At 59.8% G+C, this 18,293-nt stretch overlaps 1 protein-coding gene across 1 annotated transcript; it reads left to right on the top strand.

Annotated features, from left to right (window-relative positions):
• Nucleotides 1-458: 458 nt before the first annotated feature.
• XXYLT1 (xyloside xylosyltransferase 1) lies at nt 459-17,494 on the top strand. The gene is made up of 3 exons (XM_044669498.1): nt 459-515; nt 1,896-2,050; nt 16,100-17,494. The coding sequence occupies exons 1-3, from the start codon at nt 459-461 to the stop codon at nt 16,494-16,496; spliced, it is 609 nt and encodes a 202-aa protein (XP_044525433.1). The 3' UTR covers nt 16,497-17,494.
• The last annotated feature ends 799 nt before the right edge of the window (nt 17,495-18,293 follow it).

An 18,293-nucleotide genomic window follows, 5' to 3' on the forward strand; every position in this document is an offset into this window, starting at 1 on the left:
CTGTCGGGCTTCTGTTTGGCCGTGAGGCTCGTGGCAGAGATCCTGGAGGCCCCCTTCTTCACCGTCGTGCTACGCTCCTTTGGCGCAGCGGCAGCCTTCGTGCCCCCACGCTGTCGGGCTGGCCCTGTTTAATGGCCTCTCCCTGTGCCGGTTGTCCCAGGATCGTCGTGACAGCCGAGCCTCCACCCTGGCTTTTCGTGCAGAAGCCTTTTGGGTCATTTGTCCATTCGGAATGGGGGGGCCCTGCTGCGTGGGAGAAGAGCTCGGCCCAGCATTGGCGAATGCCGGACTTCGATCTCTCGGTAGTTTGTCCAACGCGAACGAGGCCATCCTGCCTCCCCTCGTGGATCCTTACTCGGGCTCGACTTCGGATGATCCCAGTATCTCGAGCAGAATTTGAGACTGGATCCGTTTAGGCCCATTTCCTTCCCTTTTTGTGCGTGTGGGTTTTTGTCCGAATGAATTTTGGTATCGTGTGGAGCTTCCAGTCTATCCTCAGTCACCTCATTGGCACGGTGCTAATCTAGAGCTAGTTGGGCAATGAGGGCATTTTTAGGGTGTTGCCAGAGGCCAGTTGGGGTCAAAGATCATTTTTCGTTTCATTTTTCCAAGTCTGGATGTTGGTGGAAGTCAGACCTTTTACGTGTCTTCTATAGTTCGTGGCTTCCTCTTTCCGACAGGCCTTCTGGTTTCTGTGATGACTGCACAGAAATGCGGATGGCTTTGGGGCTGCTCTTGGGTCTTCTTGGCTCATTTCTTCCTTGACTCTGCAGAGTTTTCTATAGAGCCCGGCGTGCCGCACTCCTCCCGTGGGTCTCTCATCTGGCCCCGGCGCCTATATAGGCCCACCAGTACTGTGTAAATTCTAACCCACTTCCTCCCGACGTGCCCCATCCTGGGGTGCGCACATCTATAGACCTGCCCTGGCCCCCGACCACTCCCTCTTTGTGCGTCGTGGTGAGCATCCATGTTTTCAGATGGTGCCGAGTGCCCTGCACATAGCATCTCGTTATCCTTGTGGAATTCCGAGCTTCCTGTGGAACCCAGGGAGAGCATTAGCCCTGCTTCCCTGCCTCACTCAGAGAACCTTGAATAAGGGAGATGTGCTAGGGGTCCAAAGACAGAACTGCGGGGGAGGGAATCCCTTAGAAATTATTTTGTTAGTGTATTTTACTTACTCGTGTGTGTTGTATTCTCACCCCTCTCTACATAGGAGACCCTTAAGAACTCTTTGGGAAGTTGAAATGATTTTTATTTTGCCCCCTTTTGCATATGTTTATGCCTCTCATTTTTTGTCTTAATTGCTCTAGCTTACATTTTTAGTGCCTGGTCAGGTTAATGGTGAATGATTGGAGGCGGTGTTGGTACCATGGAAAACATAAGGAATTTACCGAATACATGGTCCAGTCCCAGCTCTGTTATACCCTATGCTTGTGACCCTGGGCAGGTCTCACCTTCTGGGAGTCTCCATTTCCTCATCTGTGAAATGAGTGTCTCAGTGCCTTCTGAGATCTCTGCGACAGCTCCAGATCTGTATTCTTTGAGCACCTTTGCTTTACCCCTGGACCTACTGGAAAGCTTCTAGTCGCTTCTCCTTTAAGTTGTGCTAAGCCTTCTTTTTTTGGGCTATTCCTCCCTTGACCTCCTACCTCTGCAGAGATTGGGGTTTAGGCCTCTGGGGGGTGCAGGGGGAAGGGGGGTGCTGTTGTCCCCCCTCCCTGCTCCCAGGCTGGTCTTGGGCCAGTGGGTTTCTCCCTCTCATGTGGCATCTTTTCAGCCCTGCCTCTAGAGATCTGGGTCACTGGGGCTCTCAGGCCCCATCAGACAAGGAGCCTTCAGAGCAGCCTCGGTTCCCCGTGTCCTGGCGGCTGTCGTGAGATCCTCGGTCTGAGCAGCCTCTTTCTTTCCTCCCTCCAGAGATCTCGAGGATCATTCAGCTGGATTTGGACCTGAAATATATGACCAACATCCGTGAGTTGTTTGAGGAATTCGATAATTTCCCTCCCGGGGCCGTCATTGGGATCGCCCATGAGATGCAGCCAGTATACAGGTATGTCCGCAGGCAGACAGGGCAGGCTGGGAGAGGAGACCTGCGCTTTCTCCCCTAAGTTGGGACGTTTACTGGGCCCAGGGCCTGGGGCCCTTCACGCCAGGGATGCTTGAATGGATCTGGTGTCCTGGTCTAGGCTGATGCTTCTCTCTGACGCAGAGCAGCTCACTTCTCTTATCTGAGAAACCCCCTGGATTGGGGAAGAGCTGGGCCGTTTCAGCGGTCCATTGGAATTGGGGATGACTTTATTATTATTATTTTTAATTTGTTTATTTCATTAATTTAGAGCAGGGGTTCCCAAACTTTTTTGGCCTCCCGTCCCCTTTCCAGAAAAAATATTCCTCAGTTTCATGGAAATTAATTTTTTTTTAAATTTTAATAGCAATTAATAGGAAAGATCAATGCACCTGTGGCCATCACCGCCTCCCCGGATCAATGCAGCACCCACCAGGGGGCGGTGGTGCCCACTTTGGGAATCACTGTTTTAGACTATTTTTCCGTGGTGACATGATTCATTCTTTCCCTCCCACCTCCCGGAGCCGAGGCGCAATTCCCCTGGTTTTACATGTGTCATGGATCCAGACCCATTTCCATATTACTAACATTTGCAATAGAGCAGTCGTTTAGAGTCTACTTCCCTGATCCTAGGGGACGACTTTAAAGGAAGGAAAGGCCTTGTTCTTCCTGCCTAGGACCCTCTATAAACCACAGGCCCTGGAGGCCTCAGGACCCACATCCAGCCCAGGGGGGGAGGGGGTGGGGTGGGTAGGGGAAGGATCTCAATTCTCTTGGCACCTCCTAAAAGCATGACTATCCTGCCCTGTGCTGTGGGGAGAGGGATCTCCCTTACTGCAGAGCACCAGCCTCTCCTTGGCACGCTAGCGTTGGAACAACCATCGTTCGTGCCCCTCACGTGTGCCCCTCAGAGCCTTCCTCATCCCACCCTGCCCTCTGGAGGGGTCAGCCAGGCTCCTCTCTTGAGCCAGCTGCCGTGCCAACACGCAGTGGCCGGGCTGATTCCTGCGGCTATCCAGGACTTCCAGACAGCCTTAGCCCATTGCATGAGACTGCGCCCACTGGCTCTGTTTCACAGATGAAGAAGCAGAGGCCAGGAGGTTCAGGGATTCGGCCAAGAGTAGATGGCGGTTGGAGAAGGAAGGGATCTCCGTGGTGGTTCTCTGGGCTGTCTCCGTCGTGAGCGCGACACAGAGTTAAGGCGACATCCGGCCCGTGTCTCTGACCGCCCTCGGCACCCTCGTCGCCCTTTTCTTCTAGATTGTGGAGCAGCAGCTTCCGGCCACCTCTGAGCACATCTCTCTCCGCCTCTAGCCCACGTCCGTGCTGCTCTGTCCATTGCACCGTCCTGCCTCCGTGACCCGGGTGGTTTTAAACTTCAGATCCGCCGTCAGCCGGTCAGTGAGCACCGTTACAGCCCCCGGGGGTACGGAGGGACCCTGAGAAGCCTCGGGGAGCCCCAGCATGCAGCTGCGTGTGAGATGGGCTACATGGAGAGGCTGTCCGAGGGGAAGCTCCAGCAAGAAAGGGGCCGCGGGATGGACCTCTGCAAGGGGGAGCCGGCCGGCCCCTGGAAGGAGGCTGGAGGCCGTGCTGGCTCTGAGTGGCCGGCCGAGGCCGTTCTGGAGGTTGGTCATGATGAGAAACAAATCCAGCATCTCTCTGTGCAGTCACAGACTCTCTGAGGGGCTTCGGATGGTGCCCTCAAGGGAACGCTCTGGTCATTGGAGCTTTTGGCCTTGATGCTTTCTCCCTGGAATGCCTTTTTCTCCGAGAGGCTTCCCCCATCTGAGGAAACGGGACAGAGACGCCCGCAGGAAGAAGCCTTCTAGCCTTCACTCTGTTAGAATGACCGAGTCCGGCCTCCGTCCCCGCTTCCTCGGACTGTACCTGGGTCTCTCCTCAGCCTTGGCTCCCTCGCACGGCTCAGTCCGATGTTCTGGCCCCTGTGGAAGCCTCGGGCGAGGAACGTTTCCTGGCAGGGGATACGAGGAGAATTCGCTGCCCCGAGAGTCGCCCGTCTCCCTTGGGAAACCGTCCTTCCTTTACAGATGAGAAGCTCACTCCCCGATGGGCATGGGGGTCTGTGCCATGGAATGGCCACGGAGTCCTCTTATGGGGAGCAGCTTGTGGCTAAGCAAAGGTGGCAGCTCGGAATTCCAAGAGAAACCATTTCCATGACCCGGAACGCCGAGACGTTCTTCCCTTCTCAGTGTGACAAGCTGCACTGACCGGAGCCTCACAAATGCCGGAACAGAGGGTTCCACCAAAGCGGACATCTGTGGCCTGTCTGCTCGGAGGCAGGCACGAGGGGATCTGGTTATTGGGCATGAGTGGAGAAAGGGGTGTTCACAGAAGGCCCCCCGAGTCTGAACCCAGAAAGGAGAAAGGGGCAGGGAGAGGGAGGGGAAAAAGTGGGAAGAAGGAGGAGAGGAGAGGAGGGAAAAGGAAAGGGAGAGAGAGGGAAGAGGAAGGAGGGAGAGAGAGAGGGAAAGGGAGGGGAGAAGGGAGACATGGAGAAAGGAAGGATAGAGAGGGAAGAGGAAGGGAGAGAGAGAGAGAGAAAGAAAGAGAGAGAGAGAGGGAGGGAGGGAGTAAGGGAGGGAGGGAGAGGCAGAGGGAGAAGGAGAGAGGGAGAGAGGGAGAGAGGAAGAGAAGGAGAGAAGGAGAGAGGGAGAGGGAGGCAGGCTTGTTTGGGTCCATCCATGTTGTTGCCCCCTGTATGATGTGGGCTCCCCAAACTAGGGCTCCCTCAGATGGGGCTTCCCCAGCCGGGGCTGCCTTTTGCCCTTTGCCTCCACCCAGGCCCCAACCCCCTCCTGGCACTCGGTAGGGCCAGAATAGGCCGGATCGACGGGAGGGTGTGCCGTCTTGTAGTGGGCAGAAGGTTTGATGATAAAGCGCTGCCGTGCACCTGTCGTTCCTAGCGTCTGTCCTCTGTCTGGGAGCTGCTTCATGGCTGGGGCAGCCCCTTGTGCCGTGAGGTCAGGGGCAGCCGTCCAGCCAGGACTCTGAACGCCCAGCCATGCCCGTCTCTGCCCCTCTGATGGCAGCCTGTGATCAGAGGAGGCTCCCACGGTGGCAGTGCCAGCAGCTTGGCATGCTAGGGTGACCCGGCTTAGGGGAGGTGGCGATGCTCCTGAGGATGAGGCTGTTAGGCCGTCCATGCCCCTGTGGGGCGCCTGGGGGACAGTTAGTGCTTCACGTTCCTGCTTCTCAGCGAGGCCAATCGCCTTCTCTCGCCTCCCTACCTCGCCGCACAGGAGAAGCTGCTTCAGAAACGGGCAGAGAGAAACGAGACAGACTTGCACGAGTCCTCGGCCTCGTCTCTGTGCGTACTCCGTCTCAGGCGGCCTCGTGGGCCTGGTGCTGGAGGGATCCTGGGCTGGGGGGGGGGGGTGCAGGGCAGCCTTGGCCCAGACTAGCTGGTGCCTGGGTGGCCGCAGGCTCTGCGGGCCCTCAGGTCAGGGTGCTCATCGGCCTTCTGAGCAGCAGCCGAGGGATGATATCAAGAAAAACAGGACACACAGGGAGGCTCCCAGGCCAGGGGACCGTACGCTCCACCACCAGTGTCCCTGGCCATTGATGGAGGCTGTGGAGCATGAGGGGTGGCCTGGCCCTTGGACTCAGGAGGCTGGTGGGTCAGCCTCTGAGAGGCCTGAGCCTGCCTCCTGTGGGGGGCTCCTGGAGGGACCTCACAGAGGTGCTGAGCAATGCCCTGAGGTCCAGGCCATCTGGAGTAGAGGTAGGATTTGAACTCAAGTTCCTGACTTCGGGTAACACCCTGCTCACCCCCCCCCCCCCCCAGTCTTCACTTGCTTGTGATCCTCGAGGAATGCCAAGCTGAGCCGGACATCCGTCCCCATCACTGAACAACAGGGGAGCCCAGCTAACTGCTCACCGGGGTCGGTGAGGGGCCTGCTCTGCCTCCAGGCCAGAGGGCCAGTGCAGGTCTTGATTCAGCGGGTCCCCTTCCTCTGGGACAGCCTCCCCAGGTTCGAGCTCTCACACAGCGAGCACACAGCCAAGCAGAACGGAACAGCCGCTGCCCGGCCCAAATCTCCACCCTCTCAGCCTCAGTTTCCTCGTCTGTAAGATGCATGAGTGAAGTCAGGATTTGAACCCGCAGCCTATGATTGATGGCCTGATCCCTGAGGCGCTCCGTGTCTGTGGGGTCCCAGGAGATGGATGGGTGCCCGTGTTGATGGCTGGGAGGGGAGCTATGAGCCCCCCCCCCCGTTCCCTCTGTGGATGTGGGCCAGGTGGGCTGGGGAGGGCCGAGCAGGGAACCGTGCCGGGAGTCTGGGCTGCCACGTCTTGCTTTGAGGCTTTTGGGTCCCCCCCACATCACCCCGGCAGGATGGAGCCCCTCAGCACCCTTGATTTTTGTCTTAATTTTGACCCTTGAAGCACCAGTCCTAGGCCAGGGCCGTGCAGGGTTGGGGGGTTCCCTAGGACTTGGGGGTCAGTCACTGGAGGGAAGTCAGGAAAACGGGGAAAAGAGGGCAGCTTTCCCAGCGCGGGGGGCCCGGCGGGGCCCGGCTCTTGGCCAGCAGGTGTGTGAGCGTGACCCCACTCTGGCCCGGCTTTGCCCCCTGTTTTCCGGGGTGGTCAGCGGGTTTCCGAGCCAGCCTCTGCAGGCCCCGCTTCTAGGCATCAGCTTCTCGGGGCGGGCAGAGGCTGCCGGCTCTGGAGAGGCAGGACGATGGGGTGGGCAGAGGAGCCGAGCACCGTCTACACCTCCCCAGGCCAGCCGAGCTTGTGCAGACGACGCAGATCTAGAACAGAATCCGAGACAAGAACCAGGAATGGGCCTCCCCTCGCCGCGGCCCGTCTGTCCTTTGGTTTCTCCGGCCCCTGCCCGAAAGCTGACCCTCTTCCCACGTGCCCCTTCGTGCCAGCTTGTACCCCGCTTTTGAGTGGGTGCTGCCATCCCGTCGGGTCCGGCCTGAATCCGTGCTGGGGTGCCCGACCCTCTGGGTGGGGTGTGGGGGTGCAGGTCTCCCGGGACTCCGGCCTGAGCGGCCCCGAGGAGGCACGGTGCGGGGATGTCTGTGCGAATCTGGCTGTGACTCCTCTGGGGGAGCCGGCCGTCCCAGACTTTGCGGTGCTCAGAGGAGCCGCGTCCTCACCGCCGATCCTTCCACCGCAGTGCCGGGCCGAGCTTCTCCCCATTCTGCCCCAGTTCCCCCACGTCTTTGCTCCTCCTCTCTTCTTAGAGCCCCCCAGTTGTGCAACCCCTTCTCTCTCCTTCCCTTCCCCATGTTCCCTGCCTGCTTCTCCGTAGGGGAGGACGATTGTTATTGTGAGCCCATCCTGATGAGAGGAAGGGTAAGCACTGCCCGGCACCTCTCACCCAGCTCCGCACGGCACCAGTTTTTGTGCCTCTTTAGGTGCGATGATTTGCCCCGTTCCGCCTCCCCTTTCCCTTTTCTCACAAGTGCAATCCTCTTTTATTTCTTTATTAATTCATTTTTAGATTGTCTATTTAATTAATTTAGAACATTTTCCATGGTTCCATGATTCATGTTCTTTCCCTTCCCTCCTTCCACCCCCCTCCTATAGCCAACGAGCAATTCTGCTGGGTTTTACGTGTGTCATGCAATCCTCTTTTTTAACCCTAATTTTTTGTTACAGCGTGTCATCGTTATCAGTTTACTCCCACGCCCTCTGCCTATGTATACGCCTTCTAACTTGCCTAATACCTACTAAAAACTTGAAGATTACAAATAGCATTTTGTATGTATGTATTCCCAAGCATTTCCACTTGGGAATACATAGTTTGACCTTATTGAATCCCCTCAATTTTCTCTTTCTTATTTACCTTTTTTGGCTTCTCTTGGGTCTTGCATTTGGACATGATGTTTTCTGTTTAGGCCTGGTCTTTTTTTCAGGAATGCTTGGAAATCTTCTGTTTTATTAAATCACATTTTCCCCCTGGAAGAATATACTCACTTTTGCTGGGGAAGTGATTCTGGGTTGTAAACCTAAACATTTTACTTTCTGGAATATCATATTCCAAGTCCTTCTAATCCTTTGGCTGCCAAGTCCTGTGTAATCCTGACCGTAGCTCCGAGGTATTAGTATTGTTTCTTTCTGGTTGTTTGCAGTATTTTTTCCTTGGCTTGGGGGCTCTTAAATTTAGCTATAATATTCCTAGGAGTTTTCATTTGAGAATTTAATTCTGGAGCTGATCTGTGGATTCTTTCAATTTCTATTTTCTTCTTCAAGAATGTCAGAGCAATCATGTAACCATGGAAAAATATTCTAAATTAATTAATTAAATGAAAAAATAATTTAAAAAAAAAAGGTTGTCAAGGCAGTTTTCTTTGATAATTTCTTTATTATGATGTCAGGTTTTTTTTTTAATCATTACTTTCAGGAAGTCCAATAATTCTTAAATTGTCTATCGTAGATCTTTTTTTTTTTTTTCAGTGAGCTATTTCATACTTTCTTCTGGTTTTTTTTTATTATTTTGATTTTGTTTTGTTGTTTCTTGATGTCTCATGACATCATTAGCTTCTAGTTGTCTAATTCTCATTTTTAAGGAATGATTTTCCTTTCTCTCTGAATTGATTTAAAAATCTTTTTTGAGCTCTTTCAGAGCCTGAGACCGAGTCCTGTTTTTCTTTGTGTGTGTTTGCTTTGCTTTCATGGCCCCCTTCTGAGTCTATGCCTTGTTCTTCTTTTTCTCCATAAAAATAGGGTTAGTTTTTTTAGTGTTTGCTCTTTTCCCCAGCCGTTTGACTTTCTCATTTATCTTAAAGGTGGGCTCTGTTCTTAGGGTGGGGGGGGAGAACTCTCTTAAACTTCAGCTTTTCCTTGCTGCTACCCTCAGCTCTAGTTTTGAGTTTCTGCCTTTTGTTTCTCTTTAATCTAATTGAATCTTGCCTACTCCTAGGTGGGTTCTGGGCCCCAGCTTCCTTTCATTGAAGCAGGATAAGTTCATGGGCCCCAGGCCACGAGGGAGGCCAGGAATGACAGAGGAGAGACTCCCTCTCCAGAGCAGGGAGCCCAGAGCAACACGTGCAGAAATTGGTGGGGGAGCCGCATTCATCTCCCTGAGCCCGTACCAAGAATCATGGGCCTGTGGGTCCTGCGGAAGGGGCAGGATGGGCAAGACAGAGAGGCTGGTCCGCTAGGGGGAACGTCTGGGTCTGTGCCAGGAAAACTTCAGCTTGTCTCTTGCCTCAGAGGCCGGCTCTGTGACTTGGCACAAATCCCTTGAGCGTCAGGTTCCTTCCCTGGGCATTAGGAACGGTGACCGTCGGCCAGTGAGGTTCTGTTGTTCGTGATCAGTGCTGCGACCACGGAGCCTTGGACCTGCCTTTGGTTTCCATCACATGGAGCTCAGGGCCCTGGGGGTGACCCAGCGGGGGCGGGGGAGAGCCCGAGGCCGAGCCTCATTACACACCCTGGAAGGCCCAGAGTCCCTCCCCCAAAGGTGAGCCAGTTGGCGGTTTTTCTCCAAAGCACACAAGTTCCTTTTAGCTCCACGTGCTGACACAGCGTTGGGGATCCCCGTGGCTGAGCGGCCAACGGCCTCCGTGTTTTGCGGCCCCAGGCCATGCCCTGGAAGCTGCTCTGGCCTGGCACCGACTGGGTCCCTGGAGCTGGGGGGTCCCTAATCCCAGGCCCGAGGCTCGGCCCGTCGTCCGCCCTCTCCCTGGCTGGGCCGCTTTGGTCCTGGGGAGGCAGCCAGAACAGAGGTGACACCCCCCCCCCCCCGGGTTTCTCTTGATGTGTTTGGTTCTTAGGCGGCCTTAGTTCCGTTTAGATTCCTCCTTGCCCCACTCGGCGCGTGTCCTTCCCTGTGAGTGCCACCACGGTGGTGTTTGCTGTGCCCTTAGCTGCCGGCCGAGCCTGGGGTGCTCTGAGCAGACAAGCAGCCGTGCTGAGGGGATTCTGGCCAGGCGGCCCCAGGAGTGGGTGGCAGACGCCAGGCAGCTACTGCCCGCCTCAGGGTGCTCATGGGGTTGCAGAGATGGGCGACCCCAACAGCAGAATGAATCACCCGACCTCGTCAGCCCCTCGTGGCCTGGAAACGGCTCTCCTTTGGGCGAAGAACCTCAGAGACGTCTCTGGGGCCCAGCGTGTTGTCCCTCTTTGTGCCCCCCCAGACCTTCTTCCCTTTCTCGGCTGCCCTATCACATGCTCAGCTCTGTTAGCTTGGGGTCCACTGAAGCCCCCGGATCTTTTGAGATGAGCCTGCAGCCTGGTATCACTTCCTCTTCACACTCGTACTTGCCCAAGTGCACCCTCCGGCCTTGCTGTGGCTCCTCCTGACACTTCAGCTTCTCTGTCTGAGCCCCGAATTCTAGTTCCTTAGAATCTTTTTGGCCACCACCTGTTGCCCCGGGGCCATCTTGTGGCATCTCCAATGGGCTCAGCCTACCATGGAAGTCTGTGTCCTGGGCTTGGGTCAGAATGTCTCCCTGGCGCCGGCCAGGCACGGCGGGGTCTTGAGGGTGCCCTCGTGTCGCCCACAGGGATGCGAGAGGCAGGGGCAGTCCTCTTCGGAGAGTCAGAGCCCGACAGCACGTCCCGGGTCAGCGTCAGTGCGGAGAAAACCGAGGCACGGAGCGAGTGGTGGTGACCGTCTGGGGTCAGGGGCGCCGAGGGAAGGAGCCTCGAGCCCAGGAGACGGCAGGATCCGTCCCGGGAGGCTCTCGGGGCGGCCTTTCTCTGTCATTCTTTGTTTTAAAACGGCAAACAATTCACAGGAAATGGGAGGAGCTCCAACACGCACACATGCATGTACCACACATGCACATGTAAGCACACACATGCACACGCATGCACAGACACGCAGGCTGCCTTTCTTCAGCAGGTGCCCCGGGCCTTCTCCTTCTCGCTTGAGGTGGGGGCGCTTCAGGGAGACGCTGTTAGCAGGGAAGCTTTACAGAGCGGCGTCCATAGCGGGCCTGGACAAACCTAAGCCTGTGAGCTGGAGAATCCTGCGAGCTGTGGCCGGCTGCGCACTGTGCCCCGAGGACAGCCCCTTCCCCAGAGCCGCTCCGAAATAGGCCGAGAGAAGTGCGCTGGCCCCGGGCTCCTTTCCGGGACTTCCTGGGGGTGAGGAGGAGCTTCCCTCCCGGTGCTTCACCCAGAGCCTCCGCGCAGGGCATCCGAGCCTGTGGTGGACTGACCTTGGGGTCCCTGGGAGTGCCCCGGCCCCAGGGGCTGTGGAGCTCCGGGAGGCCTCTTGGGCCTGCAGGGCCCGTCCTTGTTCTCCCGAGCCAGGAAGGTCGTCCGTCCTTGGACGGGACGTCTTTGGGAGCTTCACGTCCCCTTCAGAAAGTCCGTCGTGGCCGGCCCTGCCCGCTCCCCACAAGCCCAGCGGCTCCCCTCTGGCAGCCGGCCTCGAGCTCCATCCTGCCTGGGGGCCGACCGCTGAGCCAGGCGGCTCCTCGGCCACCGCATCTGGGCTCGTGTGTCACATTGGGGTCGCGGCTGGCTCGTTACACAGAAAGAGACCGACAGAACCGCCCTTCTCGGGGCCTCAGAGGGCCGCTCCTGGCCCTCAGCTTTCGGTAAAGCGGCGGCGTGCTCCGGGCCTCCTGCCGGCTCTCTGGCGGACCCCCTGGACAGGGTGAGCTCCTCGGCCAGGGCTTCGGGCCGTGGCGTCTCGGGGCTGATGGCGCAGACTGGCCCCTCGACCTCCCTCTGTCCTGGAGGGCTTTCCCTGGTCGTCCCAGCGACTCCTCTGTGGTGCGCAGGCAGCCTTCAGCCCGCTGAGGAAGCCCCCTCCGGCCGCGCAGGGCTGCCCACACGCACAGGTTGTGGTCTGAGAGGCCTCAGGCCATGGCAGACCTTTAAAGTAACTCGGAGGACGGATTGCCCCCCCCCCCCCAGCCTCGGCTCTTCTGAAGCTCCGCCTTCCCCCCCTGCTCCCGCCCAGCCACGGTCCACAGCCCGCTTGGCGGCCCCTGACGGCCTCTCCAGCTCGGCCTCTCCAGCTCGGCCTCGCGGCTGCCCTCTGGCGGTGTGTGACAACGCGGGGCACCGGGAGAGCTGAGTGCTTCCACGCCGGGCTCTCGTGTGAAGGAGCAGCTCCGGGCTGGGAGGGGGGTGGGGGGGGCCGGGCTACAGGGCCCGTTGAAGTGGCGCCCCAGGCGGCCCGCCAGTGAGCTCCGCCTGCTGTCAGCTCCACCTTCGCTGCCTGATGGCTGCAGCTCATCGTCTCCACCGGCTTCCGGAGCCCCTTCCCGCCTCTGGCAGTCCCCCTGCTCAGCAGCAGAAGCGGGGCCCGGCGTGCTCCTCGTGGGGGGGCGGCCCTGGCCTGCCTCTTCCTCTTCCACACGAGGACGGAGGCCCTTCCGGGCTTTCCCCACTCGCGTCCTCCATTCAGGCTCTCTCACGGCTCCTCTTTTGATGGGGCTTCACGGTTTGCAAAGCCTTTCCCTGCGCGCCTGCGCACTGAGCCCTTTTTATAGGTGAGGCACCGCCTCTCGGAGGCGTGGCTTCCTGTAAGTGGGGTGGAGCTGGGGGGAGGGGCGCCTGCTGGGGACAAATAGCCCTTCCAGGTACTGCTTTGCACCCCAACACCGTCCACCATTCATGGCTCCCGTTTGTGCTGCCAGTTAGGGACGATGTCTGTTGGCGCTTCTCTGCTGAGGTCCCGAGTTCGAGTTTCTGGATTCCTCGCTTTCTGGTCTTCCCACTGCTGGGGGCCCAGGAGCACCCCTCCCCCCTTTCCTCTCATTTTCCTCTGCTGGTCTCCAGTTTGTTCTTCTGTCCGGTTCTGTCCGATAGGCGGTCCTCACGCCGAGGGGGCCGCCATGGCTGCTGGGGGATGGGAGGAGAGGAGGCGGGAGGCCTCCTGTGGCTCAACGCTTGGAAATGCTGCTCTGCAGATGTTTCCTGGCCCGCCTGGCCGGCACAGAGCCTGTGCCAGGGGAGGAGAGGCTGCCCCGGCCGGGAATGCCCCCTCGGCCTCTCTTCCTCCCGGCAGCTGCTCCGCTTTGATGCTCGGCGCTTCGGGATCCTTCCGTGCGTGTGCGGAGGAAAAGGAGAGCCGGAGGACCCTGCCCCAAGGTAGCACCAGACCCCGCCCTCCAAAGACCTGGGTTCGAGTCCTTGCTGCCTTGGCCAGACCCCTTTGTCATTGGGGGGTTCCGGTTTGCGTTGGTAAAGGAAGGGAGCGGATGGCCAGGTTGTCCCGTGGCGGGGCCCCAACGCTGGGCTCCCCCGTGGTGGGGCCTGGGCGAGCCCCTGCCCCGGAGTGAGCTCTGGGAACCCTCCCAGAGGCTCCGGTGCTCCTCTCCACGGGGAGCCGCTTGTGGGAGAGGTTTAATGCCTCCGATGTTCCAAGAGAAGCGGCTCCTGTGGGTGGGGGGGCGAGGCTAGGCCCCCGGCTCAGCCCTGCTTCCTCCCCACTTGCCCGGGAGTGGACCCTCCTGAGTCCGGCCTCTCCTGGCACACGTGGGAATGGTAGGCCTGCAGAGATGGAGTGACCTGCCCAGGGTCTCTTGGGAGGAAAAGGGCAGAGCTGAGATTGGAACTCAGGGCTTCAGACTCCAAGTGCAGGTCAGACCCTCGTGCCTCCAGAGCCAGCCAGCCGAGCATCTCCAGGCTCAGGGGACCCTCGGGGGCCGCCAAGAAGCAGGCCTGCGCCTGGGCTCCAGGAGCCGGACGTTTTGGTGACTTCCTGCCTCCTCTGATGGGACCCTGTCGGGGGCCCCAGGCCTGTCCTGGCTCTGCCCTCCCACCGGCCGGGCTCCCCTGAGCTTGCCGCCCCGCCGCAGTTGCCTCTGTCCGATGAGGGGGTGGATCGGTTGGCCCCGGAGGAGGAGGAGGCGAGCTTGCCGGGGCATCGTTGGCGGGACTGCTCGGAGAGTGGCGCTAAGGGAGGGCCCAGTCATTCCCTTGGCCCTGGGACCTGCTCCCCGTGTGCCTGGACAGCTTAGCCCAGGGCCTGCCTCGGCCCGAGAGAGGAGCCTCCTCCTGGGCTCGGGAGGGGGTGGGCACCGCGGCCCCCTGGGCTCGTGCCACCCGGGAGGCCCCTGGTTTATTTTGCACAGCTCAGGGATACGCTGTCGGGACGAGGCAGCCTCCGGGGAGCTCGGGGCAGCCTCAGGCGGCCCTGGCAGTGGCAGTGACCCTCCCCGGGCACGGGGTCTGGCCGTGGCTGGGTCGTGGCTCCCTGAGGCCCGGGGCCCGAGCACCGTCCTCCTGGGCGCAGAGAGACCAGACTGAGAGGGTTTCCTGCCACGTGGTTGTTCCTCACTTCCCTGGACCCTTGCCTTGGGGGGTCCCCACAGAGCGCTTCAAGGTTCTGGTCTGGCCCCAAGCAGTCATTCCGGAGAGAGCCTGGCAGAGGGAGCCCCACAGGCCAGGCAGGTGGCTGTGGATGGGGCCCCCCTGCGGGCACCGGAGGCTCCTGGTAGTGAGGATGGCCTGTAGGTCGCAGCCACTGGCCCAGGGGAGTCGCTGATCCCCAGCGTGCCCAGCGGGGGTTGGCTTGGCCCACAGACCCATTTCCCGGAAGGTGAAGCCGCTGCCAGAGTGGGGTGGCCAGGAGGGGCCCTTTTCCAGCAGAAGAGCCCCCCGACCGCATTCCTTTGGCTGGGCCCCGCCGGCTCCCCAGGGATTGGGGCCTGGGCAGGGCTCTGGCGGCCAGAAGCCTGGATGGGGGGGGTCGCTGGCGGGGCTCTGGTGGGACGGTGTGACCGCAGGACCCCCTGCCCGCTTGTTCTCTTCCTTTCCACTGGGCACTTGTTTCTTCCTTCTGGCCTGGGCTTGTGGGCCCCTGCCCGGCGGCTGTCCTATGCCTGGCAGCTGCCCAGCCCCTGCCCCGGCCCCTGCCCTGTTTGTGAGCCGGGTGGTCCGAGGGCTGTGCAGACAGACTGCCGGCCTCTCGGAGGCTCTCCTTGGCTCCCCACCGCCTGCCTTTGTCTCCTGTGAGCCCAGGCCAGCCTTCCTGGGGCAGCTGAGGAGGGAGGCAGAAGCAGGGCTCGTGGCAGGTCCTCTGGGAGGGAGACCCGGCCTGGAGTCTGGCCTCCGACAAGTGCTCCGGGCAGGAAGGCCTCCTGGTTCATCCGTAAAGTGGGCCAACTTCACGGGGCGAGTGGGAGGCTTGAACGGGCTTCGGACACTGAATGGCGCCCTCCGGAAATGCCAGGGACCGCCACAGTCTTGTGTAATTCTCAGTTCAGCGGAGGCCACCTGGGTTCGTGGGAGAGAGTAAGCCTTGTGGTCAGGAAGACCCGAGTGCGAGTCCTCCCTCGGGCCCATCGTGGCCCTGGGCCCCTGGGCAGACTCTGCTCTCGTCCAGCGGCAGAGAAGAGGCTCCTGGCCTCGGTGGCTGACCCTTCCATCCTGGGAGTGCCCACGTGGCTGCTGTCCAGCCCTCCACAAGCTGACCTGTGGTCGGAACCTTCACTGACCGCTTGTAAGCCCTGACAGTGGGCGACGAGCCTGTGCTTCTCTGGGCCTGCGTGAGCTGGGGGGCAGGCAGGAGGCCAGACCCCCCCCCCATCGCCCAGAACAGAAAAGAGGCGTCCTGGGCCTTGCGGGGGCCGTGGCCCTCGGGGCCTGCGTTTCTGGGGCTTCCGCTGGTGGCTTGGCAGGTGGGGGCCCATTCCTAGCCCCCTTTCCCTTCCCCGGCACGAGGTGGGGGCTCCTTCTCGTCCTCTGCCGGGACGCCTGCTGCTTGGGGCGCTGCTGGCAGCCAGAGGCGGCTGGAGCTGGAGGGGGCTCGTGCTGGGGAGACTTGGGGGCGTCCCTCAGACTGCAGGAGCTGGGCCGGCGCCTGGGGCCCAGGGCCGGTTTGCTGTTGCCCGACGTCCGTGATGGAGGGTCCCAAGGATGGAAACTGCCTGCCTGTGATTCCTGGGTCAAAGCCAAAAGCAAGGGAGGAGGAGGGAGGAGAGTTCTGGCCTCCCCTCTCGTCCCCTCCCATAAGAAGTTGCCCCCAGCGGGATCTGCTGCAGCCCCCCAATTCCACCCTTCCCTGGCCTCATAACTGGGCACCCCGTCTCGCTGCCCTCTTGGCCCCGAGTCCTGTTAACGTTTGCCCTTTGCTCTCCCCAGGCACACCTTCTGGCAGTTTCGCCGTGAGAACCCTCAAACCCGAGTGGGGGACCCTCCTCCCGAGGGGCTGCCGGGCTTTAACAGCGGCGTGATGCTCCTGAACCTGGAGGCCATGCGCCAGTCTGCCCTCTACCATCGGCTCCTCGAGCCGGCGGCGCTGCAGCGACTCACGGAGAAGTACCGCTTCCAGGGCCACCTGGGGGACCAGGACTTCTTCACGGTGGCCGGCATGGAGCACCCCGAGCTCTTCCACGTTCTCGACTGCACCTGGAACCGGCAGCTGTGCACCTGGTGGAAGGACCACGGCTACCGCGACGTGTTCGAGGCGTACTTCCGCTGCGAGGGCCACGTCCGCATCTTCCACGGCAATTGCAACACGCCGATCCCCGAGGACTAGGGGCCCACGAGGGACCAGCAGGGGCCCGACCTGGCGTGGGCACCGGAGCGGCCAAGGGCCCAGCTGGGGCGGTTCACTGGCCTGCCTTCCCTTGGCCGGGCCCTTCAGGCTCTCCTCAGCCATCCGAGGCTGGCAGGCTGGCCGCCCCTCACCCCTGCGCCGTGCCAGCCCACAGGAAGAGCGATGGTCGCCCAGCTAGCCAGAGGGCAGTGCTGCCCAGGAGGGAAGGACCAAGTTCTTAGGAGGGAAAGCTGAGAGGAAGAGAGAGGCTTCTCGCTGGCCCTGTGGGTCACACCTGCGCCCACCAAACGCCAGCCTTCCTTGGACCGCTCACTAGAAGCAGGACGGGCGCCCGAGCGTCTGCCAGGCCCCTTGGTGGGGCCTCAGGTGAAGAGGTCGGATGTGTGCTGAGACGTCCATCTCAGAGGGACCGAGGGCTGCCCTCTCAGCTCTGTGGAATTGGGGAGTCCCCGGCTCAGGGGTGCTTCAGAGCCTTCCTACAAGACCCCTCTCGGGGTGTCAACAAGGGGCACTTTTCGCTCCCTGCTAAGCCTTCTGAATTGGAGGAAGATCGGGACCTTGCCGGCGCCGGCGGGTCCTCCTGGCCAGGGCGCTGGCCACGTCCTCCCTCCGAAGGCCAGCCCAAGGAGAGGGCTGAGGCAGAGGCAGCCGTGACTTCCGTGACGGCCACCATGCTCTTCCCGAAGGCTGAGTTCTGCCATGCTTGATAAAATGGCGGCCTCGTTGCTCGCTCTTCAGACCTTGTAAGTAGCCATCCTGCCCCAGGAGGCCGTTTTGTCTCCGAGGTGAAGCCCAGACTTGTCCAGGAGGTCCTCAGAGTGAGGGAGGGAGCGTGCCGGGGCGTCTCCCTTTGGTGGTGATGTGTACGTTTGCCCGAGGGGAGCCCTTCCGTGGCCGTGGCTGGCACGTCGTTCCATGCCTTCTCTTCTGAGTGGTTCTGAACTGCATGCAGGCTCAGGCTCCGAGCTTAATAAATTCAGTAGAAAGAATCTGTCCTCCTCCGTTAATTGTGTTGGGAGCACGGGAAGCTCGAGTCCCAAGCCAGACCCCTTAGCCTCTGTGGGGAGGAGGGCTCGGGGGCCTCCGCCCACCCCAGGCTCCCATCCCCAGGCATAGACACAGACTTAAATAGCTTTTGTGGCCAGAAATGGGAAAAAAGCTGTTTGCTGGAGCTTCAGACTTCAGACACGTGCTCTGGGCCAAGAGTCTTTCCTGCCCAAAGTGGAACAGACTCTTAGCTCCCTCTTGGTTTCTTAGATAGGCAATGGCCATCAGCTATTGGCACTTGGTAAGCCGGACTCAGCCCTCCCCCCCCACCCCCGCTTTGCCCCCCACCCCAGAATCCTCTTGGCTCCTGTAAGAACCTACAGCCCCAGGCTGAATTGTAGTCACTGTGCCCGTTCTTCATGGACAGCTGGGTGGCTCAGTGGATTGAGAGCCAGGTCCAGAGATGGGAGGCTCAGCCTCAGCTGTGTGACCCTGGGCAAGTCATTTAACCCCCATTGCCTAGCCCTTACCCCTCTTCTGCCTTAGAACCAATACACAGAAGTGAGTCTAAGACAGAAGGGAAGGGTTTAAAAAACAAGAAAACAAATGCATGTCCAGATGGTTGGTCTACAGTAGAGCAGAAAACAAGCTTGTTTCAGTGATTTTATAAACGCCCATTCCCTTTTGGCAGGAGACAGGTGCCGACTACTGGGCCATCTTCTCTTAAGCTCTAGAGCAGGTCCCCAGAAGCCCTCTCCTAGGGAACACTGGCTTAACCTCCTTTGATGT

Source organism: Gracilinanus agilis, chromosome 3 (genome assembly GCF_016433145.1).
Source record: "Gracilinanus agilis isolate LMUSP501 chromosome 3, AgileGrace, whole genome shotgun sequence".
Taxonomy (NCBI): domain Eukaryota; kingdom Metazoa; phylum Chordata; class Mammalia; order Didelphimorphia; family Didelphidae; genus Gracilinanus; species Gracilinanus agilis.